We start from the raw sequence: 24,442 nt of genomic DNA, 5'->3' as shown, positions 1-24,442 counted from the left end.
GTAATTCTAGGATCCTGTCTGAATTTAGTAGTGTGGAAAGTGGAGATGGGCTGGGAAGGCAGGCTGACCATGATATGGCAGTGACTTGTGTCCTCAGATAGGTTACTTAACTTCTTTAACTTCAGATGGCATTTCGAGAGGGCTGAATAGTCAGTCACCTTGGTGATTGTGCCCAGTATCCTATCAGGCAGTTTACTCATGCCCCCTTCATCCTTAATTCTACCTTTGTCCTGAGTGGTAAGCTAAGGCTTATACGTTCCGTGTGTGTGTGGATCTCCTCCCGGGCTTCAAGGGCTTCCTACCCTGGCCCACCGGTGGGGCTGCAGAACTTCTCAGGCCTGGCACTGCGGAATGGAAGTTCTAGGCCGTGTTGGCTTCATCCCATGTTGGAGACTTTGGATAAATCTGTTTGCTCATGAGTACCACGTCTGTTGTTTCTAACAGCTGTGCTCCTAGGTCCTGTCTGTCCTGTCACTTCTGACTCATCGTATCTGGGTCAGGAAAAGCTGGTGCTTGAAGGGCCAGTGCCTTAGCAGGTGCATACAGGGTGCACCAACCTTTCTTCAGGCCCTTGTGGGCAGAGCTTCCTCCCTTGGTCTCCATGCGACTGCTTGCCTCTGTGACAAGCAGGGGTGGTGGGGACCTGCAGCTGAGAAGGCCGATATTTGGGGACTGAAAACAAACCAGAGGGAAGTTTTTGCTGCGTGTGTCCCTGACTCAGGTGTTTGCACTGCAGTTGTTGTTCTTTGGGCTGAGAGTTACCCTTGTTTATAACAGGGCAGGCTATGCTGCTGAAGCTGGCCCATGTGACTGGGGCTGCCTAGCGTGCTGTGTGGGGTGTTAAGATGGGAGATCTAGGAGCTGTAGCTGAGATATGGAGGGGCAGGAGCCTCCTTAGAGCCTCTATAGTCTCAGCCCCTAGGAGAAATGTCATGTGCACGGCCCCTACTTTGTGTCCCGTGCCTTCCTCTGCTTCCCTGAGCTAGTGCCCCAGAGTGGGCGGCAGCTTTACAGGATGAGTTAATATCCGGTAATTACATAGTGATTGTACTTCACAGGCCTTTCAGAGCGGGGCCCAGCGATGCATCCTGACAAAGCAGAGGGACCTTTGTTGGCAAGCGAAGACTTGGGCCAGCCAGTGTTTGTATTCTGAGGGATCCATGGTTTCATTTTACCCTCCCCTCATCACTGATGTGCAGAGATCTTTCTAGGTTTTCTGGTATTTGGGAACCTGTTGAAACCCTCTCCAGAACTTAACGGGCTTCTGCAGCATTTATTAATTGATTTTGATAACTGTTGATTTGCTCAGTGTGCAGGGTTCCCAGCTAAAGACTTTAAGAAAATGGCACATGAAACTGCTTCTCTTAAGGAAAGCAGTTACAGAGTTAAAAGTGGGACTAGTCACCCTTCTGAGCCTGTGAATCCAGTGTCAGTAGGCCCATTGTCTATATGAAGCCACCAGCACCTCCATACCTCCTGACAAGTTGAATTGTCATGGTTCTGGCTGTGGTGTCCCTTCCTTGTGCGCCAAATGCTGCAGCCAATGCTGTGGGACTTTCCTTGCCAACCTGCAGACTGCCACTCATGGCTGGTATCTTTCTTTTTTCCTTCCTTGGTCTTTGGGACTTATCTGAGTTAACATATCTGAGTTAGGCCAGAAGAAGCAGTAAAAAACAAAACAAAATAAAAACCCAAACAAACAAAACAAACAAAAACACACCCTGAGTGAAATCTACTAAACCTTTCGAGAGAGAAAGCGCCCTTGGCTATTTCCTGCTGTACTCCAGTCTGCTGAGGTGACTGCAATGGTGGGTCCCGAAGCGCTGAGAGAAGAACATAGAAGGAGCGATCTATCCCTGCGGCACAGCTCTGCCAGCCTGCTGGGCATCTCAGCCCATCTCGTTTCATCCCTTCCCAGTCCTGTGAGGCTGGTACACTAGCACCTGAGAACACTCACAGTGTCTGAAGTCATTTGACGTGGGAGGGCCTGAGTAAACTTCTGAACCCCAGAACCAAAGCTCATTGCAAAGCCATCGCCTTCCACGGGAGATATAAAGCATCTTCTGTTTTGCTACAAGGAACAAGATTATTTTGTATATGTGGAACTGAACATTGATCCCAAAGAGCTTATGACATGTATACACGTTCTACTTCTGAGTTACATTCCCAGCCCTCTTTACTTAAGACAAATGTTTACTTATTTTGTGTGTGTGTGTGTGTGTGTGTGTGTGTGCGCGTGTGTGTGTGTGCAGTGCACTTGTGGAAGTCTGAGGACAACCTGTGGAAGTTGGCTCGCTCCTTTTATCATGTGTGTCCTAGGCTAGGGGGTTGAACGCTGGGTTGTCATGCTTGGTGACAGACCTTTACCTCTGATCCATCTTTCTGACACTTTTTATAGTTTCTCTATTTTTATTTTGAGCTGGAGGTCTAATTAAGTTGTCCGGGTTGACGTTAACATGTACTGTAGCCCAGGAATGCTTTTGACTTTGGATTCTTCTGCTTCAGCCGTTTGAGTAGCTAAGATTACAGGTCTGCACCTAGCCCTGCTCAGTGACAAGGTTATATTGACGTGACCTGACAGAATTAGTTGGATTTAGAAATGCAGAGAGCCAAAGGAAGATCATTCTGGTAAAGGAGAACAAGAAATGGCTTAAAAGCCTTGGAAAGTGCCTGGGACAGGGTCGCGGAACAGTTACATGAAAGGGTCCCGTGGCCTTCTTCTTATCATCTTGCAGTATCTCAGCACCTGGAGCTGACAGGCTCAGTGAGTATTTATTGAATGAACAAGTACAAGAGCAATCAGTCATCTTTCCCATGAAGTGAGAGCCTCCGGAAGGCAGGCAGGGCCTGGGCCTTAGAGATTTTGGTTGCTTGACTTGTTACAATGGTTATTACACATCAAACAGTAACTGTGTCCTGATGGACTAGATAAACACACCATAGGTAAGGAAAGGCATGGCAAGATGTGCCTGAGAGAGGAAACACCCGTGACCCGAGGAATATTGGACAACACAGTGGCTGATGGGACAGAGGTTGGAAGGTCTTTATTGCCAAGGAAAAGGAGCTTTTACGTTTTTCTTGAGGCGCTCACAAAGGCTGCCTTTCTGTTTGGAGGATTTGGTGTATCTCAGTCATGAAGTGATGTCCCATGCTCTAAGCCTGCCTAGCGCACACGCACACACACACACACACACACACACGCACACACAGTGAACAGGAGCATCAGTGGTAATAGAGGCTCTTGCTGTGTCTCCTTCATCATTGATTTTAGGATCATTTAGCTAGAGAGTATCTCCAGCATCCTTTAGTTAGATGTTTCCAGCCAGATTCTCAGGAGAGGTCGCCTCTTGTTTCAGGTGTTGGCTCGGAGTGGAGTTTTAAGAGATCCCAGAAGCAGCGTTGGGAGAAGCCTTTTCCGTGCGTGGCCAGAAACGTCTGGTCCTGAAGACACAGCTCAGTCCTCACCTAGACTTATGACCCGAGGCCTTGCTCCCCTCCTGCCCGTTGAGTTCCACAAGATGGGCTCCTTCCGCCGTCCCAGACCACGATTTATGAGCTCCCCCGTGCTCAGTGAGCTGCCCCGCTTCCAGGCTGCCCAGCAGGCTCTGCAGCTGAGTTCCAACTCTGCCTGGAACAGGTAAGGGTCCAGGACCACGAGGGAGAGGTCTGGGATGATCTGGGGATGGGTTGAACATCTGCTGTCTTGAGAGCCTTGCTCATGAAGTCTGATCCTAGTGTTGATGATGACTGGGGCAAGTGCCCCTTGTTTTCATAGCGTAAGTAGCTTACTGTGAGTTCTAGCCTATCAGGATCCGTTTGGCCAGCTTGGGATCATTGAGTTAGAATTTACAGTTACTGTTCATGCCCCTTAACACCCTTCACCGCATGAGGATTTAAGGGCAGAGTCTTTCAAATGACCTCATATCTCCTATTTAGGAAGCTTAGGCATGATTCTGTGCAAAGCTCGGTGGGTGGCACATGCCACAGTCTCTTTCACCTGAGCCGCTAGTGCTTGGGGCAGGAGATGCAGCTTTGGAAGGTGTCCGGCAGAGCTTGTGAGCCAAGCCCTGACCAGATCAGCACACCAGCACTGCCTCGTAAGTCTGCGGGCTACTGGTTTCCAGATCTGGGGTGGCCTCCAGATAAATGAAAGCATCACTGAATTCTCTGTGTTCTTTCTAAGTGGCTGGTGCCTCTCAGTGGGGCTGTCTGGAATATTCTGGCATTCCGAGGGTCATTGACTCCTGTAAAATTCCTCAGCACAGACAATATTCTAACTAGCTCTTCTGCTGAGACTTCGGACCCAGGTCCCTGGAGTTGAGTGGACTTGAGCCCTTAGAGCCTAACTCTATGCCTGTCTACTTCCCTCACTGGCGTGAAATACAAAGACAAGGAAGGCCCATGGAAAATTTTGTTATTAAGGCAAACGGTTGCAGTTTCTATCTGAGAAGATGGTGACTTCCCAGTTGTAAGATCAGACAGGGTCAGCCCCTGCTGGCAATGAACGCTTTCTGGATGCTTGCAGGCCCCAGTAGTGGCAATTCTCAGAGAGCTGGTCCACTGTCTGCCTCTATGTGACCAGGGGGAAGAAGCCCTCTGTGACCTGCAAGATGCCTGGAACTGCGTTTGAATTTGTTTGCCTTGGTCTCCTTAGTACTTCTAGGACAGGTAACCTATAGTACTTATAGGAAAGGGACAGAAGATGCAGCTGCGAGTATCCCCTAGGGCTTCCCAGCTCTTCATGACCTCTCTTGTGATCTGTTTGAAAAAATGGCTCCTGAAGGCAGATCACCTAACTGGAATGTTTTTCTCTCTTTGCAGTGTACAGACAGCTGTTATCAACGTTTTCAAAGGGGGCGGTTTGCAGAGCAATGAACTGTATGCACTGAATGAGAACATCAGGTACTTGACTGGCCAAAACCAGTGCTGTTTTCCCATTAGGAGGCTTAGGGTCCCCCTACCCCGCCTCCCACTCCCATTGTCTTACTTAGCCCTTGCTTGCTGGAAAACTGTTCTTGTGTCTGTTGTGTTGAGACCTTTGCCATCTAGACTTCTCATTCAGGTACAATGCCCATGCTCACGTGTATTATGCACTTTGTGCTGGGGATACAGATTGATAGATAGGAGCTGATACTAATTCTGTAAACATTTATTGGGAACTATATTAGACAATATGACTTAGTGTTTGGAGCCAGGATACTTGAGATTTATTTCTGTTAATAAAGGACTTAGTAACAAATATTAGAGTACCTCCTTGATGGCCAGGTGCTGGAGCAGACATATGTGGACCCTGCTTTCCTGGTTTTTGTTGTTGCTTTGTTTTGAGACAGAGTATCAGGTAGCCTATAGGCTGGAGAGATGGCTCAGCAGTTAAGAGCACTGCCTGTTATCCAAAGGTCCTGAGTTCAGTTCCCAGCAACCACATGGTGGCTCACAACTATCTGTAATGAGATCTGGTGCCCTCTTGAGGAAGAGACCCGGTCAGTCATTTTCATCAACTTAGACCATGAAACCCAATATGGACAAGCTCAACAGAACCGCCATATGCGGGCTGCCCATGCATGCTTCAGCATTGCCAGGGCATAAATTTCATTTTTCCCCCATCAGATAGCTTGCAGTGGCCTTGAACTAACTATATAACTGATGATGAACTTGAACTCCTGATTCTCCTGTCTCCATCTGAGTGCTGGGTTTACAAGTATGTGCTACCATCTTTGGTTTATTTCATTTTTATTTTGTTTTTTCAAGACAGTGTTTCTCTTTGTAACAGCCACGGCTGTTCTAGCTCTGTAGACCAGGCTGGCCTCGAACTCACAGAGATCCACCTGTCTTTGCCCCCTGAGTGCTGGGATTGAAGGCGTGCACCACCACCACCCAGCCCATCCATGGTTTATAAGATGCTGGGAAAAAAAAAAGATGCTGGGGATGGAGCCCAGGGCCTCTTGCTTAGTGGGCAAGCATTCTGTCAACTGAGCCACATCCCCAGCTCACTCTCCTGGGATGTACAGTCTGATGGGAGATGATCACTAGTCAACCAGTCTTGAGCTGTATGATGACATAATTGATATGAAGAAAGCATGTTAACATGACTTGGTCTTGCCAAGAGTCCAGGGACAATGGAGGTGATGCTTATGCTGTGATGTGAGGGTCTACAGGAGTTCATTAGGGGGAAGAAGGCTCCAGCGGGAGGAATCAGCAGGTGCACAGGCCCTGTGCATGCGGTAAGAAAGCCTACGTACATAGGGTACTGGATGGACCGTGGCACAGCTGGATTTGTGTCCTGGAATGAGAAAGGTTCAGAACAGGGCTCAGAGCCCCAGGCTCAGCAAGGGCTGGGAAGTTGAGTTAGCTAGCCTTTTAATTCCTCTCTGAGAATGTTAAAGGCAGAACATCTAGGGTAAGGATCCAGGCCTTCAGTGGGCCAACAACAAACAAGGCCATTGTTCAAGTCCTGTTTACCTTGAATCAGGGTCTGTGTTAAGGTCAGCTGGGTCTGTTTTCATTCAAGCACATAAGCAAACTGTTGTGGTACATTTCTATCTATGTACTTGAATTTCATGTCACAGTTACATAAATGTGGAAAGAGACGGAAGAGACCATCTAGCCCAAGGCCTCATTTTACAGGGAAGGAAAGTGAGGTCCCAAGAAGATAATGGTCTTAGGGGCAGAGCTAGGTCACCAGCCAGACTTATAAGAAAGAGGACAGCTTACTCCAAAAACCTTGAGTTCCTACCCCCATTCCTCAACCCCTAGTGGAAATATAAATAAATAATTCAGTAGCTCAGGAATGTGCTAATTGTTTCTCCCTTCAGGAGACAGATCCGGACATTGTACTTAAAAAATATTGAGGGCAGCTAGGAAGGTGGGAACAAGCCCGTGATGTTACCTGCCCCCACAACCCAGGAAAGCAAAGCAGCCACCGGGTGCCAAGGAACCTTCTGAATGGCAAGGCCAGCTGGGAACTATGCATGCAAAGATGCTCCCAGAAAACCCAAAATTTAAATTTTTTTATGTAGAATTTTTTTTCTTTTAAAAACTTATTTCTGTGTAGCTCTGGTTTTCCTAGAACTCAACTATGTAGACCAAACTGGCCTCAAATCCACAAAGATCTGCCTGCCTTTGACTCCTGAGTATAGAATTAAAGGCATGAGCCACCACACCCAGCTCTTTTACGACTTTAAGCTTTATTATGTTTTGAAATTATCTTTTATAAATTGGTGTATCTGACTTTCTGGTCTTTCAAAAAAGGTTTGTTTTTAAAAGTGTGTATTTCTCCAAGCTTTGGTGCAGACCTAACAAAACACTGTGGTCCCAATGTGGCGAACATGCTACCCGTAACTATGAAGGTAGTGTATATGCAGTGTATATGATGTTCCTGTTGAGGAAGTGTGTTGTGTCCTAGACAACTTGAGGCACCTTCTGTGTGCACACAGCCATATCTTCCTTGTGTAATTTATAGACGAGAAAACCGTGAGTGAGAGAAACCTTGTGACTGGACCATAGTGGCACAACTCTAAATATAGGTCCAGATTTGATCTCCTGCCTGAATGCCTGCATCTGAAGTCCACACTGGACTGCTCGGGTTGCTGCTAACAAGTGACCAGACAGAGTAGCTTAAACAACAGAAACCTGTTCCTTTATGTTCTGGAGCCCAGAAGCCCAAAGTCAAGGTGCTAAGCAGCTCAGTTCTGGTGGTAGGAGTTCTGCATCACCTCACCGTCAGCGCACATGGCCTCTTGCTGTGTTCAAGGGTGGAAAGCCAGCTTTCTGGTGTCTCTTAGAAGGACGCCAGTCTGCCTTGAGGATTGTACCCCCTAAAACCCGCTATAGCTGAGCATCTCCCAAGGGCCTCACCGTCTCATCATGTGGAGGGTCAGGCCTTAGATATAGGAATTGGGGGGGCAGGGTGCACAGTTCAGCACACAGTGGCACCTCACTCAGTACCGTAGTGTGGTGTCCAAGAGCAGTTTCTTACTGGGAAGTCGGTTGAACTGATGTCCATGGCTTTTTTCTGCTTTAGTTTCTTTCACAGGGCCTTGAGTTCATCATATATATATGATGATTCTACCCTATGTCCCCAAGAAACATTGACCATCCAGATATTCCTGACAGTTTAGGGGTGCCACCAAAGGTTCTCTGTCTTCGGTCTGGTGGGAACTACAGTGGTTGGTGGGATTTGAACCTAGAGTAAACTGTAGCTCTTAGAATGCAGAGCTTGGGCTCTGTTTGCATCTGGAGCTCTGCTCTTTGGCTTCTCTAATCTAGTGATGGCGTGGAGACAGGCATCCCTAACACAGGCACAGAGTCGGCCTGGGAATGTGGAACATGTCCCAGGCAGATGTGTGACATGGTGTCTTAGCGATTGTTCTATTGGTGTAAACAGATATCACCAAGGCAACACTTATAAAGGAAAACATGTAATTGGGGCCTGCTTACATTTTCTGAGGGTTAGTCTATGATCATCATGACAGGAAGCAGACAGGCATGGTGCTGGGGGAGTAGCTGATAACTATACACTCTGATCTACAAGCAGCAGGCAGAGAGACACTGGGCCTGGCAAGGGGTTTTGAAACCTCAACTCAAAGCCCACCTTCAGTCACACACCTCCAACAAGGCCACACCTCCTTATCCATCTAAGCAGTTCTACTAACTGGGGACCAAGCATCCAAACATATGAACCTATGGGGATTATTTTCATTCAGACCACCATACCTGGACCTCTCAACTTGCATAAAGCAAGCCACCCAATATATTCCCATATTTGCAAGTATCTGTAGACACAGCTGCTCCACCGATCTCAGCACTTAAGCGAATGTGCCGCTCTCTGCACGTGGCCACAGACACAGAGCATTGAATTTCCTTTGTCTCCTCCTAAGCTCTGTTTGCAGGATAGACCTACACTTTTTTCAGTCTGGAGGGCATCACGGTGGCAACAGGGGTAACAGGAATGTTGGAAAGAGGATGTGGTAGGAGGGAAGGCTGAGTGGTCCCCAGCCTCATTCTTAAGTTAACCTCACCAGTCCTACTACGTGACCTATGTGTTCTAGACTTGATAGAAGGCTTTAATGTAAGAAAGCCAGCCACCGTTGATTCGGAGCCTATGGAATCCAGACTAGTTAAGCCCTATGTGCTTGGGGAAGTTGCTTAATTTTTCTCTGTTTGTTTCTCATTTCATAAACTGTGGGTGATAGTAGACCAACCTCACAGCAGTTGGGGGACTGTGGTCTTGCTTAAGGGGTCTTAGGACAAAATCTGGTACAGGAAAGGTTTCGTGAGTGCTGGGCATACTCTGCTGTTATGGTCCGTGCTTGGGGACAATGCGTGTTAAACACCACGAAGGATCCCACAGGGTAGGGTGGCAAGTCATCCTAGGGACAGAGCGAGCATGACATTTCCCCAGTGTTTTGGATGAGGCGAGCTCACTCTGAACTTGTGCTTGGAACTGAAGTTTGGGTGAGGCTGAGTTCTTACAAGGACAGACAGCTATTTCGTCTTTTTGTGGAGACCAAGTCTAAGAGGAAATGACTCTCTCAGTTCTCCATTCTATTCAGCCAAGCAGTAGTGAGCCTTTTGATGCTCACCCAAGTCTAGTGTCCAAAGCTGAATCCTCTCCCTTGGGTCTCTGATCCCAGCCAGGCTTGGCCGCCTTCCTTTTCCCCCTCCGCCTTTCCTTCCTCCCCCATTTCTCCTCTCTCCCTCAACCTCTCTCTCTTTCTCGTGTGTGTGTGTGTGTGTGTGTGTGTGTGTGTGTGTGTGTATACTCGAGGAGTGGGCAGAGGTTGATATCAGGTGTCTTTCTGGCCTCTTTGGGCACCTGCACACTTTTGGTTCACACAAACACAAACACACACACACACACACACACAGAGAGAGAGAGAGAGACAGAGAGACAGAGAGAGATAGAGAGGAGAGAGAGGTAGGTTAGGGTTTTAATCTTTGGGGGAGGGGGTTGAGACAGGGTTTCTCTGTAGCTTTGGAGCCTTTTCTGGAACTCTCTCTACGACCAGGCTGGCCTCGAACTCACAGAGATCCACCTGTCTCTGTCTCTTGAGTGCTGGGATTAAAGGTGTGCATACTGCCCGGCATTAACTTTGTGTTCTGAGACACTGAGCCTGGGGTATCTCTATTGACTGAGCTGACTGACCAATGAGATCTAGGAAACGAATGCTAGCATTCCAGACCCACACCACATGCTCAGACCGTGTGGGTGTGATACAAGGCAGGTCCTCATGCTTGTCATGGGATTTTGCTGACAGCCTCACAGGGCCCTCTTTCTCACAATGTAGTTGAGATGCGCCTGGGAGAAGTGGATGCTTGCAAGTGGGAGCCAGCTTGCAAGATGGCCAAAGGCAGGCGTCTGTATAACTATACCTTATAATTGGCCCTTTCTTTTAAGACACGTCATTGTAAACATCATCTTTGTAGATAGTTTGTTTGTACAGGTAAGAACTTGGGTCCAAGTGTGACTAAGTTCTAAAACACAATATTGAGTTTATAGACAAGTGTTTCCAGACCTTAGGAGGAAGTCCATCCAAAACAGATTGGCCAGTTTTCCCCAAATAAAGTCCAAGCACCTGTTTTTGTCAATATGAAAACCATAAACCAGAATATTTTCTATTTGCAACTGCATTAGGAAGCAGACTGTGGTTCGACATCCTCAGAGACAAGGGGATGAACTTTCTGAATAGACTGATGTGGACCAGATTCCCAGTCATCACCGTGCATAGTTCAACTAGCACGCCTTCCTGACTGAATTCTCCGGAGCTTGGATGTGGTATTTAACACTCCCGCCTTACCCCTGGCTGGAGGTCTGGGTTTAAGGAATCTTCTAGAAGCAGGGGTGGCCGATTCCTGACGTGGATTACAATCCTTTCTCAGCAAACACCTTTTTCGGCTCTTCCCTGGCCAGCGAGAACAGTGAGAAAACCCAGACCGACGTTCACTGGCTCTTGTGAGAACCTGGGCTGGGCTTGTAGATGGTGTTGCCGTCCACTCACTGAACGTTTGTGGTGGGCTCTGCCAGGTCCCTGACACGTTCTGGGGCAGCTGTAGAGGCAGGTGACACAGAGTTTGCAGCAGAGAGGAGCTGGACAGGGAGACGTCGTCTGACAGTTGAAGCGGGGTGGTAGCAGATCATTAGACTGCGGACAGGGTTGATTCCTAAGCTGAAATCTGAGGGTTGAGCAGGTAGCCATCGGGTCCACAGGGCAGCTGAAGATGGAACCGTCTTTCCACCACTCGTGTTGTGTTCTCAGCTCCCAGGGAGGATGTTTTCTCTGCAGAAATACTCAGAGGTGATTCTTTTAGAAGTCGGAGATGAGTTGTCTGTAGCTGGCCCGAGGTAGGAAATGGACATTTTCCTTCTCTCTCCAATCACATCGCTTCTGTTGTTGAGGAGGAAGGTGGCATAAAGGGAACCCGAGATTTTTAAGGAGAGGAGGCTCCAACTGTTTGATTTCTGGCAGGTCTGGGGCGAGACTTCCACCGGAGGAGTGAGTGGGCTGCTCGAATCCTGTACGGAAATCCACCATCAAGGTTCCCATCTCTCTGAGTCTGCTGACTGGTGTGGGAACCACAGCTGGGAAAAGCTTGGCAGACGGATGAGAAGAGGGGGAGCCTACATCTCACCCAAGGGTAGCTGATGGCTCCAACACCAGTGTGAGGCACCATTCCCCGAAGCAGATGGCAGCAGCAGGTGCCCGCTGAGCCCTATGTGCCAGGCCCTTCCACGGCTGTACAAGTGTCATGCCTGGAAGATGGGTGTTGACTCCCTGTCAAAGTGATGAGAAAGTATGACTGCACAGAGTGGTCCAGCTCACTGAGGTCATCTCTGCAGAGAGGGTTGGGATTTAAACGCAGCCTGCCATGGTGTCAGAAGATTCTGGTGTCCCCTAGCACTGGCACAGACTCCTTTAGGCCCGATGCCCCTGGGTGCGGCTTCACAAGTAGATCTGGAAGTAAGCGGGGGTGCTGGGCATGGTGTCTTTAAAAAGAACTAAGATAAGACCTGTCTTTTCTTTCTTTTTGAGACAGGTTTCATCATGTAGCCCCAGCTAGCCTAGAACTCATGTTGTAGACCAGACTGGCCTCAGACTGTCAGAGATCCACCTGGCTGTGCCTCCCTTGCCCTGGATTAATGACACGTGTACCACCAGGCTGGACTCTGGAGGGTTGCTTGCCTTTTGAGCTCTTTGGCTCTGCCTCCTCTTGAGTTGGCACCTTGCACTGAAGTTGAGAAACAAATGTTGGGGGACAGGAAAGTCCTTAGCAAGAAGTGGCAGCTGGAAGCCAATGCAGCTGGCTCATGTGTTGGTCAGAATATTGTTTAGAAATCTGCCCTTCTTCCCTAAAATTCAAGGCTTCTAGATTTTCTGCCAAGTTCCAATCTGGCCATGTTAGACCCACAGCCTGGCTTGGTGTCAGTCATGGGATCTGAGACTTGCCTGCTTGTTTGAGAGGAATTTTCCTCAGCCCTCCCCGGCTTGCCTTCTTCCTCTGTAGACAGGGTGTACTGTCTCCATTTGATTTCTCTGAGCGTTAGTCCTTTCTGGGCAGAGGAGGGCAACCTCAGAGACTCCCACCTGGGTAGCTGTTGGAGTATTCAAGTGTGTGCAAGCTGGCCCACACAGCTTGTACCTCATAATAGGAATTTATTGTGCCCATTGTTAGGTGAATCTTTTTTCCCTCATTGTTCCCACTGATACCCACTGGGGTACAAACAGAGATATGTGGAACTGGTAGTACTGTGCCCCCCACTAACTCCAGTGCATCCTAGTGGAATAGCACAAAGGACTTTGAAAGATGAACTTTCGTATGCTACCACTTAAACAATTGCGCCTCCAAACAAGTCCTGTTGTAAGGTGGGAGTCTTCAGAGTCAAGCGGTCAGGTTGGATGAACATAGCTATGACATCTGGTTTGGAGCCCTGCCTGGAAGGCCTTGCTGTTCTTGGATTTTGAAGCAGTTGAGGTGGGTCCCACAAAAGGGGCCTGGGGAGAACTTGGGGTGGCCAAATATTTAACAACCAGTATTACTCTCTTGACCTATCCCACCTAAATGGTGGCACCTGCCCAAAGTGGCCTCCCTTTCTCTACTGTTGACCTGGGAAGACAAATTAAGCAGACTGAGAAGCAGAGGGACTTGGCTGGCCTATACATGCAGGAGGGGGGTGGTGGCTGATTCAGAGGGCTCTTCAGAGCCCCTTCTGCCCAGTGCCTCTGTGGCTGGAACCCGGCTTTGGAGCGGCTAGCTTTACCTCCGAGCCAGCCTTAGTGGGGACTGCTGACAGCATGGTGTGAGATTGAAATCAAGGTCTGTGTAATCATAGGAAGTCCTGTGAGCTGGGGTGGCGGCTCAACTGGGCAGCCTGCGCAGGGATGGGGGTGTGACACGGTGTAGCCCAGTAAATTGTTCCCCTTTCCCCTGTTGTGGCTCCTTTTGGCTTCTAACTGAACTTCACGCTATTTCTGCTTTCACTGGGCTCACATGTCCCACATAACCGTTTCCTTCCCGGTGCTCAGCTGCTTGCGGTGGAGGGACTGTGAGCGGAACTCTGTTGTCAAATGAAGCCAGGGGTGTGGGAATGCTCATGTGGGCGTGGCCTGGACCCGAAGGCCCTTTCACATCGGCTTCCAGCCACAGCTCCCCTTTCCTACCTGATTTCTACCCGTTAGCCTCTTGAGTGCTATGCTCACGGATAGAAGAGCCTCCCAAGCTATTCCACTCACCGGTTTCCGGGGGCCTTAATGTGAGGTTGGGCAAGGCTTCCTGCTGTTGTAGGCAGGAGTCAAGAAGTAGGGTGGGATTGTAGAACTGTAGGCTCCAGAGTCTGATAGACCTGGTAGAATCCTTGGGACTATCGCTTGCCAAGCCAGGAGTTCATCCACAAAATCTTCTCAAGGATGCACTCGCTTGCCCATTGCTGCCATCCTGCCCTGGGGTGATCTCACCACCCACACATTCTCTGAGGACTGGGAGGAGGAAAGTTGGGCTCGTTTGCTTGCTTACCACTGTCAGTAGCAGGGAAGCAGACCCAGGCAGCCGCTTCCAGATTTAATGAGCTGCTGTCTCCGAGGTCAGCTTCTGGGTTACAAGCTGGTCGTTATCTGCTCCTCTGCAGATGCTGCCTGGGCTAAAGTACAGAAATACAAATGTCATGCACACCGGGGCTTGATACACACGAATAGTAAATTGACTTAGAATAAGAGACACCATAGTAGGGACAGTTTGTTCTTATTCCTTATTATTTTAATTTGTTCCAGCAAATAATTGCATTTCTGTTGACAAAGAAGGAACCTTGGGAAAAACTGGGGAAAATAGAAGGAACCTATGTCTAGGTACTGGGGTACTGGGAGTCTCCTCTGTCTATGCCTCATGTGCGAACTAGATAAACCTGGTGAGCCAGGGTATGGTGAAGCTGTAGGAGGTTATCCTGCTGTGATGTGGACTGGTGTCTCTCATACCTTGATTGTGTGTGTGTATCTAGGTACATGTGTGTAATGTCTCTGTGTGTGTATAAATGTGTGTGTACCTCAGTGTATATGTGTATGTGTTTGTGTGTACCTCTGTGTATGTATGTATGTGTATATGTGTCTGTTTCGGTGTTTATATATGTAATGTGCATGTGTGAGAACCCAAGGCAATCTTTTTTTTTTGTTTGTTTTTTGCTTTTCAAAACAAGATTTCTCTGTGTAACAGTCCTGACTATCCTGGTTGTCCTGGAACTTACTTCGCAGACGAGGCTAGCCTCGAACTCAAAGATCTGCCTGCCTCTGCCTCCCAAGTGCCGGGATTAAAGGCGTGCACCACCATCGCTGGGTTTGGGTATCATTTCTTAGGAGCCGTCCATTTTGTTTCTTAGGACCAGCCTCACCAGTTCTAGCTGTCTGGCCAGCGAGCCCCAGCGGTAGTGTTTGTCCCCACTTCCTTAGTCTGGGGTTATGAGTGCACACTACCATGCCTGTTTTGTTTTGTTTTAAGCTTGGGTTCTAGGATTCCAACTCAGGCCCCCAGAACAATCTTTAAAGAAATCTCAGCTTTTGAATGAGGGTGTGGTCAGTGAGGAGAGGACCCTTGTGTGTTCTGTTTCCTTTCCATTTTTTTGCCCGGCATTGTATCTAATACCTAACAGGCTTCTAGTAAAGTATTATAGATCAAAGAAATAGTTAGCCGACTTCCTATTCTCTCTGTCAGTTGTTCTTTTCTGTTTTACTGGGGAAGGGGTGCAGAGTGTGCCATAAGAGGGACAACGTCTAGATTGCCCTGGAGATGGCAGTGTTCAGTGTGTTAGGATCAGAGTCTGGGCCCTGGCTGCCCTAACACGCTAGACCTGTCATCAACAGCGAACTGGAAAAGCAAGTGATGCTGAGAAGCAGAGAAAGGAGATTAATTCAGTGGTCATGTTGAAAAGGAAGCAAAGAAAAGCAGGGCATAGTGGTACACAACGTTAATCCCAGCACTCAGGAGGCAGAGGCAGGGGGATCTTGAGCTCGAGGCCAGCCTAATCTACAAATTAAGTTCTAGGATAGCCAGGTGCTGTGGGATAATGCTCTTGTATATTGTTAATATTTGACACTTGCATTGGTTTACTAAAATGCTAATTGACCAGTAGCCAGGCAGAAAGTATAGGTAGGTCTACCAGTCTAGGAGAATTCTGGGAAGAGAAAAGGTTCGGTGATAAAGTCTTGCTGTATAAGCAGACAGACCTGAGTTTGGTCCCAGTGGGCTTGTGAATGCTGGGCATGGTGTTCATTTGTAATCACAGTACTGGGAAGGCAGAGCCAGGAGGATCCCGAGGCTTCTGGTCAGCTAGCTAGCCTAGTTGAATCATTGAGCCATGGGTCCCAATGAGAGAGAAAGAATTTATCTCAAAAAACAAGATGGATGGCTTCTGAGGAACACCTGAGGTTGATCTCTGGTCTCCATGTGCATAAGAAACCCACATGAACATGTGCTGATGCACACACACACACACACACACACTCTTATAAAAAGGGTACAAGGTGGAAAATCTTTATTGTAACCCAAAAGCCTAATTTCTTCTTTTCAGAGGCAGGTGTGACTATAACAGCATTTCACTGACTAGTCTTTGAGAATATCGTTCTGAGTGTATAGGAATATACTCAGAAATAAATATATCTATAGCTGATAGCACTAGACTCTTGTACTTTTCCACAAACATGTCTTCTTCACCCATACTCTTGAGACTTACTGATGGCTGCAGAGACCGTCAGGAGACATTTTCGCTCTCTATTGGAAGCGGACCCCATGCTTCATTCTTCTCCGACGCTTCCATGCATGTAGTGTCAGCCACTCAGTTCTGTTTTCCCTCCCGTGTGTGCTCGCCCAATGGCTTTTTAAAGCAAGATGAATTCCTTTCTACTTTATGTGTATGAGTGTTTGTCTGTATGTTTATATGTGCATCACATGTGTGCCTGGTACCCATGGAGATCAGAGGAGGGCATAGGATCCTTTGGAACTGAAGTTACAGTTGGTTATATATGTATAGTAGAATCTGGGAGACTTTGTTCTGTGGCCCGGTGGCCTAGGCAGGGCTTTGGTCCACCTTTTGCTCTGCTCTTAGACAAAGAATACCCTTCTCTGAGCCTCACCTGCAGCATCTATAAGAAAGGGGTACAGAATAGCAGACTCACGAGCCTCCACGTGGGTGCTGGAACAGAACCTGGGTCGTCTACAGTGAAGCCATCTCTTTAGTCCCGGCCCAGGAACTTTTGATAAGTTTCCATCTCTCGTTAGACTTGCCCACATCCCGAGAACCCCTGGGCTGTATTGCTGGAGTGACTCTTAGGTTGCCTGCCATTAAGTTGAATCTCAAGATGCTTTGTCTTCTCTCGAATGTGTTTTCTGCTCTGGGGAAAGGGTGCTATCCTCCATGTGTTTCAGCTTCCCAAGCTTTTGTGAAAATTTCAAACATGAGTGTTTCTCTCTTGTTCTGTCCCCAAATTCTTGTCCAGGTTTTATGCACATAATGACATATTGCCGTAACCGCCTGTTTGTCCTTTAGTGACATGTGTGAGCATGTTTCGAGGGAAGTTAATACCTAGCAAGATTGTCAGAAATTTGAGTATTTGTGGCTTAATAACCATAGCAAATGGGAGGGGCAATGAGAACACTGGAGTCAGGGAGACTTTGTTCCCTAGAGAACTTATTGGGTTCTGGGAGCCAGTTTTTCTTGTTTTTAGCTTTTTCTCCTCTTGTCTGGCTCAAATTCAAGATGGATCGGTAGGGATGGGCCCATTATTTGTGAAAGGGGAAGAAACCTGGTGCTCAAATCTCTACTCATTTATATTTTTGAACTTAAGATGCTTTGACATCATCTTGTAAATTTGCTACCATTCTGTCTCTGTCCACATCCTCCACCCAAGAGTAGAAACTATGAGAGCAGAGACCTTGTGTGTCTTCTTCACCTTGGTGGTCTCACTGCTAGTACAATATGTGGGAGCATACAGGGCAGCTCAGTAAATGTGTTGCCTAGGTAACCAGAAACCCAATTCTCCTCACTGTGGTCCGTTTTGCAGATTGCCTCAGTACATTCAAGATGAATAGTGAGACCACCCCATCATATCCTCAAGGAGAATTTCAAGTCTGGGCATCCCTGATGGAATTAAAGGAGAGGAGAGGTGGAGTTATAGGAAACAATGTTCAGCCTGCAGAAGCTCTAGCTTCGAACCTAGGCTGTTGGATTAATGTGTAGGATGGGGGTGGGCATGGTTTCTCTATCTACAGTAGTTGTAACTATACCGTCCTGCACACACTTTCCATCTTTGGATGGGGGAAGTGTGTTTTAGACTACACAGTGTCTGTAAATGTTATTATTACTGCAGTGGCTCTGGAGGTGGAGCGCTACCAGGACCCAGGAAAGCATCCTCCCTCCTCAGGCCTAGATTCCACCCCTATGGGGCTAGCAAGCACATTGTCATCAGTGATGAGCCTCTTGTCATCCTTCAGGAGCTGTAAGCACACAGACGGCTGCCTGACTGTGGCTCTGTGTTTCTCTCTCCCCAGGCGGCTGCTGAAGAGTGAACTTGGATCATTCATTTCAGACTATTTCCAGGTAAGCTCGGGGGCCCCAGCACCCATCCTCCTTGCAGTTAGTTGCCATACCAACAAGGGCATCCTTTAATGTCTACAGTTATATGTGGCTATAGGAGGATACTGGGCCAGCTTGCTCACTGATGTTAGTGGAGATTGGGTCTCTTGCATTCAGTCTCGGGATTTTATTTATATTGTCAGAGATTGCTGCTCATTTGGGTTCTGTCTGTCCTTACCATATGAGGAACTGTGCCTCAGAGGCTTTGCAAGTGTGTTTAACTCACAGAAGAATACACAGCCAGTTTGTCTTGATTAACTCAAAGAAGAATACAGAGCACTTCTATGTGGGAAAAAAAAAGTTTCCAGAACAAAAAGAAGTGAGAAGAGTGTTGTTGGTCTTGTGTTTGTCCAAACATCTGCATGGCCTGCTTGGTAGAAAGCAATTCTTTTTCCTGTCTGCCTCTTTTTTTGTGGGCCGTGTATTGCATGTCAGGTAGTCTCAGGACAGCCACACTGTTCAGCCCAGGGACACAGGAGGGAGCAGACAGAATCAGCTCACTGCTACTGAAGACATGGTTTTCACCCAGAGGCCCCTGACTCCCTCCCTGCCCTCAGCCCTTCCTGTCCTATGTGCGGTATTTATTTGGATTAGGTATATGTGCCCCTTAGACAGGTTATTGCTTGTCACTAAGCCTCCTAGTCCATTGAAGGCAGGATTGGATTCAGTAGTCTCTACTTCTCACTCTTTTGCTTAGTGGGGGCGTGGCAAGCTGTTTTATGCCTGTCTCTCAGTTTCCTCGTTTGTAAAATGAGAACCTCAGTTGACCTCATTTAGTGGTTTGCATGAAATAATAGCAGCGGAGAACTCAATGCCAGCTATAGCAGGCAACATAGCGTGGTAGTCAAGATCATGGCTCACTGAGGCGGGCTACCCAGGTTCAGGGCTCAGCACAGCCGTTCACTGATTATTATGGGTGAGTTGTTGTGTCTCTGTTTCAGTTTCCTTCTCTGCAAAGCCAGGACGTAACCTTTAGGACATACCCTTATAGTGGTACTGTAGGGTTAAATAAATTGCTTGTTAATTAAAATGAATTAATAATTTTTACTGGCCAGCACAAGATAATAGTGTTTGTTAAATTTATGCTGGTCCTTATTTACATTCCTGAAGTGCCAGCCATCCGTTTGAACGGGAAAGGAATGTGAATACCTCGGTGGCACTTTGTTTTGTATTATTTCGTGTCCAAGTAGAGCACAATTTTAAAACTGAAGAGAATTTTGTTGCTAAAAACCCTGAAGTCATTTTCTTTTTCTACTCAAGTATTAAGAAATGTCAAACTCTTTCGTCCACTTTTAAAAAATGACAGGTGTCAATCATCTTTACACCAGTGCGTTACACATGTGCATGTGTGTGCACACTGTACACACACACATGCAGGAAACACTAACTCTAAGCCTCGACAGACCAAGATCTGGTGGAAACCTGGAGTTCACTCAGATCTTCCTCAGAATCTGTTATTGGCGTGGGGGTGGGGGGATCCTGAGGGCTCAGACTGTGACAAGAATCCCAAGTGTGAATCACCTCAGTTGACCTTCTCTCAAAGGTCAGCCTCTGCCGCACTCAGCCCCCTGTGGTCTCTCTTGAGTGCCCTGAAGGAAGCCTTCTGAGAAGGTTTTTTTTTTTTTTCTTTTTTTTCACCAATCCTGAAGAAGCCTGCTGGGCCTGGCTGCTTTCTGCCTTGACATTTCAAAGAGACAGGGTCCGTGTGGTTTCAGTCAATCTGTAAATGTCAGCTGTCTTTTGGCATTGGGGGCGACCCCTTGGCCCATCGGAAGGGTGTGTCCGATTGGGGACTGATGCATAAGGGAAGCCCTGAGGTTTTGGGGGTTGGCAAATACTGCTTACAAAGATGCCAGCTTCTTCAAAACTAATAACCACACGGCATTTCCTATCAGGATCCTGGGCTGTGAAGCCGTTGGTTGAACGCTGAGTCTTTTTCTGGGGGTGTGATATGAGGTCTGATTTTCAGAACTTTGAATCTGGGGTTTTCCTTATTTAGGGTGCTAAACTGGAGGAACGCTCTCCTAGATACTTTTCTACTGTAGGTTTTCATTTTTTTTTAAGCTGTGGGTGTACATTTCTTTCCTGGTGTTTTTAAGCATTTAAGTATCCTTCTCTTTTGCGTAGAGTGTATATTGGATGTTCTGTCTACCTTTTTAGGGAGGGCAGGAGGATTGTCTATCATGCATACCAGAAGTGACATTTGGTGACCTATACAGTGACAATGAATAACATCAGAGATGTTTCCCTTTTAAATTTTTTCTTTAGCCCTTGTGTTCAAGTCTTGGGCAGTGTTCTGCAGGACTCTGCAGTCTCCTTATTTAAGGAAGAGGGAGCTGGCCTTGAACTTGGGATCTTCAGCTAGGAATACATGACTAGCTGAAATTTCGTGGCATGATTTTGTTTGCTGTGAGTTCATTTCTGAGTGGTTTTTCCACTTGTGGTGAGTGGTGCGGCTACTGGTTCCTTTTAATACCTAATGGCAATTTTGATAAGTAATTTTAAGAAAAAAAAATAGCCCATAAAGGATGATGGTGCAGGTGGCCCTGGTTATGGCCCCGTGGTGAAGGAGGTTCAGCAGACATTCAAGTGGGAAGGCTGGGGCTGGACACTATTGAGGAGGCTTTCAAAGCTACACAAGAAATCCCCACGGGAGAAAGTCAGGCTCACAGAGGCAAACTTAGCTTCACAACAGTCTCATTTTCAGGGATGAAGCCTTAAGAGGCTCCGACAAAGGACTGGAGGGAAGTGGGGGCCTACAGTAGCAGAGCCTCGGGGCAATCAGGGAAGTCCCTAAACCTTGGTGGCTCAGAAGAATGTGAACAAACTCCTTGGACCCTGTAGTCTTCCTTAGTGCGAGGCTCAGACGCCATCCCCCCGCCATCCCCGCCATCCCCGCCATCCCCCCCCATCCCCGCCATTCCCCCCCCCCGCCATCCCCGCCATCCCCCTCCATCCCCGCCATCCCTGCCATCCCTGCCATCCCTGCCATCCCCCCCCATCCCCGCCATCCCCCCCATCCCCGCCATCCCCCCCCCCCCGCCATCCCCGCCATCCCCGCCATCCCCCGCCATCCCCCGCCATCCCTGCCATCCCTGCCATCCCTGCCATCGCCAGGCACCTGCATTTGGAAGTGAGGTCTGCCCCTGTCTTGGGACCCTTCCTCCCAGTGAGAGCTCCTTATTTACAGAGCCCCACACAGGGCTCTTCCTGTCTGAGGCTCTGCTTTTGCAGGAGCAGGCTAGCATTTCCATTTTACGGTTTTAAAGAAAGAACATCCACAGTGAAGAATAATGAAAATGACCTGAGGTGAGGGTAGGAAAAAGGTGCTTATCTCTGGTCTGCACGCAGAGAACACAGCCTGTTCGGAGTACAGGAGCCTGAATAGATTTCTGAGACACTGGCCAGAGAAATCTCTGACATTTCCAGAATTGACTCCCCTCCCCGCTTTCCCCTGTCTGTTTTGAATTGTTGCCTGGGAGGAAAATTGAGGTTTCCAAGTAGAACCCTACCCTAGTGGCTGCTTGGAGGAATAATTGCCTCTCTTCCATGCTCAAAAACGGATATTATAAAATGATCTGCATTTTTGGATTACCTAGGAAGGTATCTCTCTTGTTCAGAGTGTGAGGGCAGGGTGTAGGATACCACATTTTCTCAGTTCTGCATCTGTGGGTTACACTATTTGCGAAAAACCTTGCCCCAAGCCCAGAAGGTTCCATTTTCTTTTCTTTTTTGGTGGGATTAAAGTTTTGCTTTATATAGAAACTTAAGCTGAAGTCAAAGGCCCTGGGTGAGTTAGCGCTAGGGAGGAGGGAAACGTGTGTGTGCACACGTGCATGCGTGTGTGTATGCACATGTACAGGTTAACACACACATGTAAATGAATATACATAGGAGTGTGCGTACTTTTGTTTATCTGATTGCTGCAAGACCAATCGTCACAGTGTGATGTGCACTTGGCAGGGGCCGAGAGAGGAGACCCATGCTGAGGTCCTAGGCAGAATGGAGTTTAAACTGTAAACAGTGCAAGAATATAAATGAATCTGCTATCAGCAGCACACACACTAGCATTGACTGATGGCGGGGTCTTCAGATCAGACCCAGAATAAATAAATATAAATAAAATAAAATAACTAATTATGAAAGTGGGACTATCCTGGCGGTGGTGATGCACACCTTTAACCCCAGCACTCAGTGGGCAGAGGCAGGTGAGAAGCCACCTTGGTCTACAGAGTGAGTTCTAGGACTAGGACAGCCATGGCAACATGGAGAAACCCTGTCTCAGAAAACAAATAAACAAACAAAAAACAAATACAGAAACAAAAAAAAAACTAAAATGAGAAGGACAGAGTGATGAGAAAAACTCTTGTGGTTTTCAAATCCCAACTGAATGGGGAAGGAGAAGTACAGCTCCCTTTTTTATCCGTCTCCAAAGACTTCTATAATCAGCAAGATTCCCCAAAAGGAAGCGGAGATGGTGACGTTGCCATCTGGGAAGAAGGGGAATTCCATGCATACTCTGCAGGTTAAAGATGGGGCCAGGGCAGGAAGAGGCTTTGACAAGGAGCCTGGGTGAGGATTATGTTTTAGGTCAGAAGGTCCTCAGGATTGAGGTTTGACCGGTATTTGGGACAAAGGCCTGGCATTGGGATGGGGGGCACCTCTGAGGTGGAGCTACCTGAGTGGGCTTACAGAGTATTCTCTGCCAGCCAGGAGTTACCTGTCGACGGATTTCTTGCCCCCAGACTCTGGAGCAGTTACATTAATTCTGTGCAATTATTCGGATATTTTTATTGTGCTTTTGTCATATTTTATGAAACTAAGTGGAAACATGAGTCTTAAAATTGATAACTTTAGGCCTTCATAGATTTTAGATAAAGATGAGAATCAATAGATCTGCTGAGGTAATGGATCATTCCATTGGCTTCATTGGATTTGGTTCCTGTGTCTTTTATTATGAAGGACAGGAATGCAGAGGCACAAAAGGCTGAGACGAGATCACCCGAAGGTGGGCTCTGAAGAGACTTGGCTCTCCATGGAGGCAGGATTCCTTTGAAGTCATGTAGGCCTGTTGTTCTGTGAGAACATATTTCCGGGAGCCTGTTATGTGTGAAATCGAGTGTTTTCTAATAGACCAGAGAAGGACTGAACGAGCCAAGTTTGGTGGGACGGCAGAGGGAGCCACAGCAGGCTGCGGTAGGCACTGCGCATGCGGGGTTAAAATGAGTAAAAGTGCTCAGCTGTCCGGTGCTCCTGAGAAGAAAAGGTTGTCGGGAGTTTTTGTTTCATTTGGGAAGCTTTCTTGAGCGTCACAACTGAGGCTGGGTATGTAGCGCAGTTGGTAATGTGCTCGGCAAGCATGCATGAGGTTCTGTGTCCCATTCCTCACACCCCGGAAGCCAGGAATGGCGGTACGCGCCTGTAATCCTGTTTGGCATGGCGTTCTCCCCCTGGAAAGGCGGGGTGAGCATCTTTCTTCCCTAGCCTGCTTTTTTTCTCTTTTCTTCTCTCTCTTGATTACTTTCTTTCCTGGGTGCCTCTGGCTGGGTTGACAGGTACCCTGCTTGACGTACATGCGTGACTGGCTGCACCCCACACATGCCTAACCTCTTTTCTGCCCACCTTGGCACCTCCATCATTCCCCATGCTGCCCAGGATAGGTCCATCTTATTTCCCATCAGAGGTGGGTGACTTGGGATGCTTTCCTCCAAACGCCCTTGTCAGAGGAGTTTTTCCCAAGCCTCGTGTTTCTGTTTGCAGTGCATTCCTCTGTGTCTCAGAGGGGGGAAATGTCAGCTCTTTCCACTTCCGGATCCTTCTACCACTTCATTAATGTGCTGTTTTGCCCGTGGCCAAGTTCATGGATGGTATGCCAGAAGGATGTGTTAAGTAACAACCGGCCCATTGCCAAGCCCCGAGTCATTTCCTAAGGAGCTACTATTTAATGAACTGGTGGTTTGTGATTTGAAGCTGTCTGGCTGGAAAGGTGGTGGGGAGGGCGAGGGGCAGGGAGAGAGAAGGAGAGTCCCTAGCTAAGTCAACACTGCTTAGCAGCAAAGGTCTGCGAAGAACCTTTAGGATTCCGCCCCTTGTCAGGGATGGGAAGTCCTTGAGGTAAGGTCCAGGGAGAACAGATGCTTACACCCATGGTGCAGGGTAGTTCCCTCTCTTTCTTATTCCCTTCCTGATCCTCTCTCTGCCTTCTCTCCCTCACTTCCTTCTTCCTTCCTTTCTCTTCTATCCTTGGTTTTTTTCTTTTGTTTTGTTTTATCTCCCAGAACCTTTAAGCAGGCCTAAACCCCATCGATGCCAAGTTGACATCTTCCTAGGTGA

General features: G+C 47.8%; 1 protein-coding gene across 2 annotated transcripts in view; it reads left to right on the top strand.

Annotated features, from left to right (window-relative positions):
• The window catches only part of LOC121440573 (proline-rich protein 5-like), a 90,929-nt gene that overhangs the window by 32,004 nt on the left and 34,483 nt on the right, over positions 1-24,442 (top strand). For both annotated transcript variants that reach the window (XM_041641327.1, XM_041641326.1), the window contains exons 2-4: positions 3,357-3,637; positions 4,822-4,902; positions 18,025-18,073. In XM_041641327.1, coding sequence (XP_041497261.1) covers positions 3,474-3,637; positions 4,822-4,902; positions 18,025-18,073 — 294 coding nt within the window. In that variant the 5' untranslated portion in view covers positions 3,357-3,473. The remainder of the gene's footprint in view (positions 1-3,356; positions 3,638-4,821; positions 4,903-18,024; positions 18,074-24,442) is intronic.

The sequence above is a fragment of the Microtus oregoni genome, unplaced genomic scaffold, assembly GCF_018167655.1.
Source record: "Microtus oregoni isolate MIOR12 unplaced genomic scaffold, Mior012 000068F_ref0000429, whole genome shotgun sequence".
In the NCBI taxonomy this organism is placed as follows: Eukaryota; Metazoa; Chordata; class Mammalia; order Rodentia; family Cricetidae; genus Microtus; species Microtus oregoni.
The sequence above is the reverse complement of the archived record's forward strand: the minus strand, read 5'-3'. Positions and strand labels throughout refer to the sequence as shown.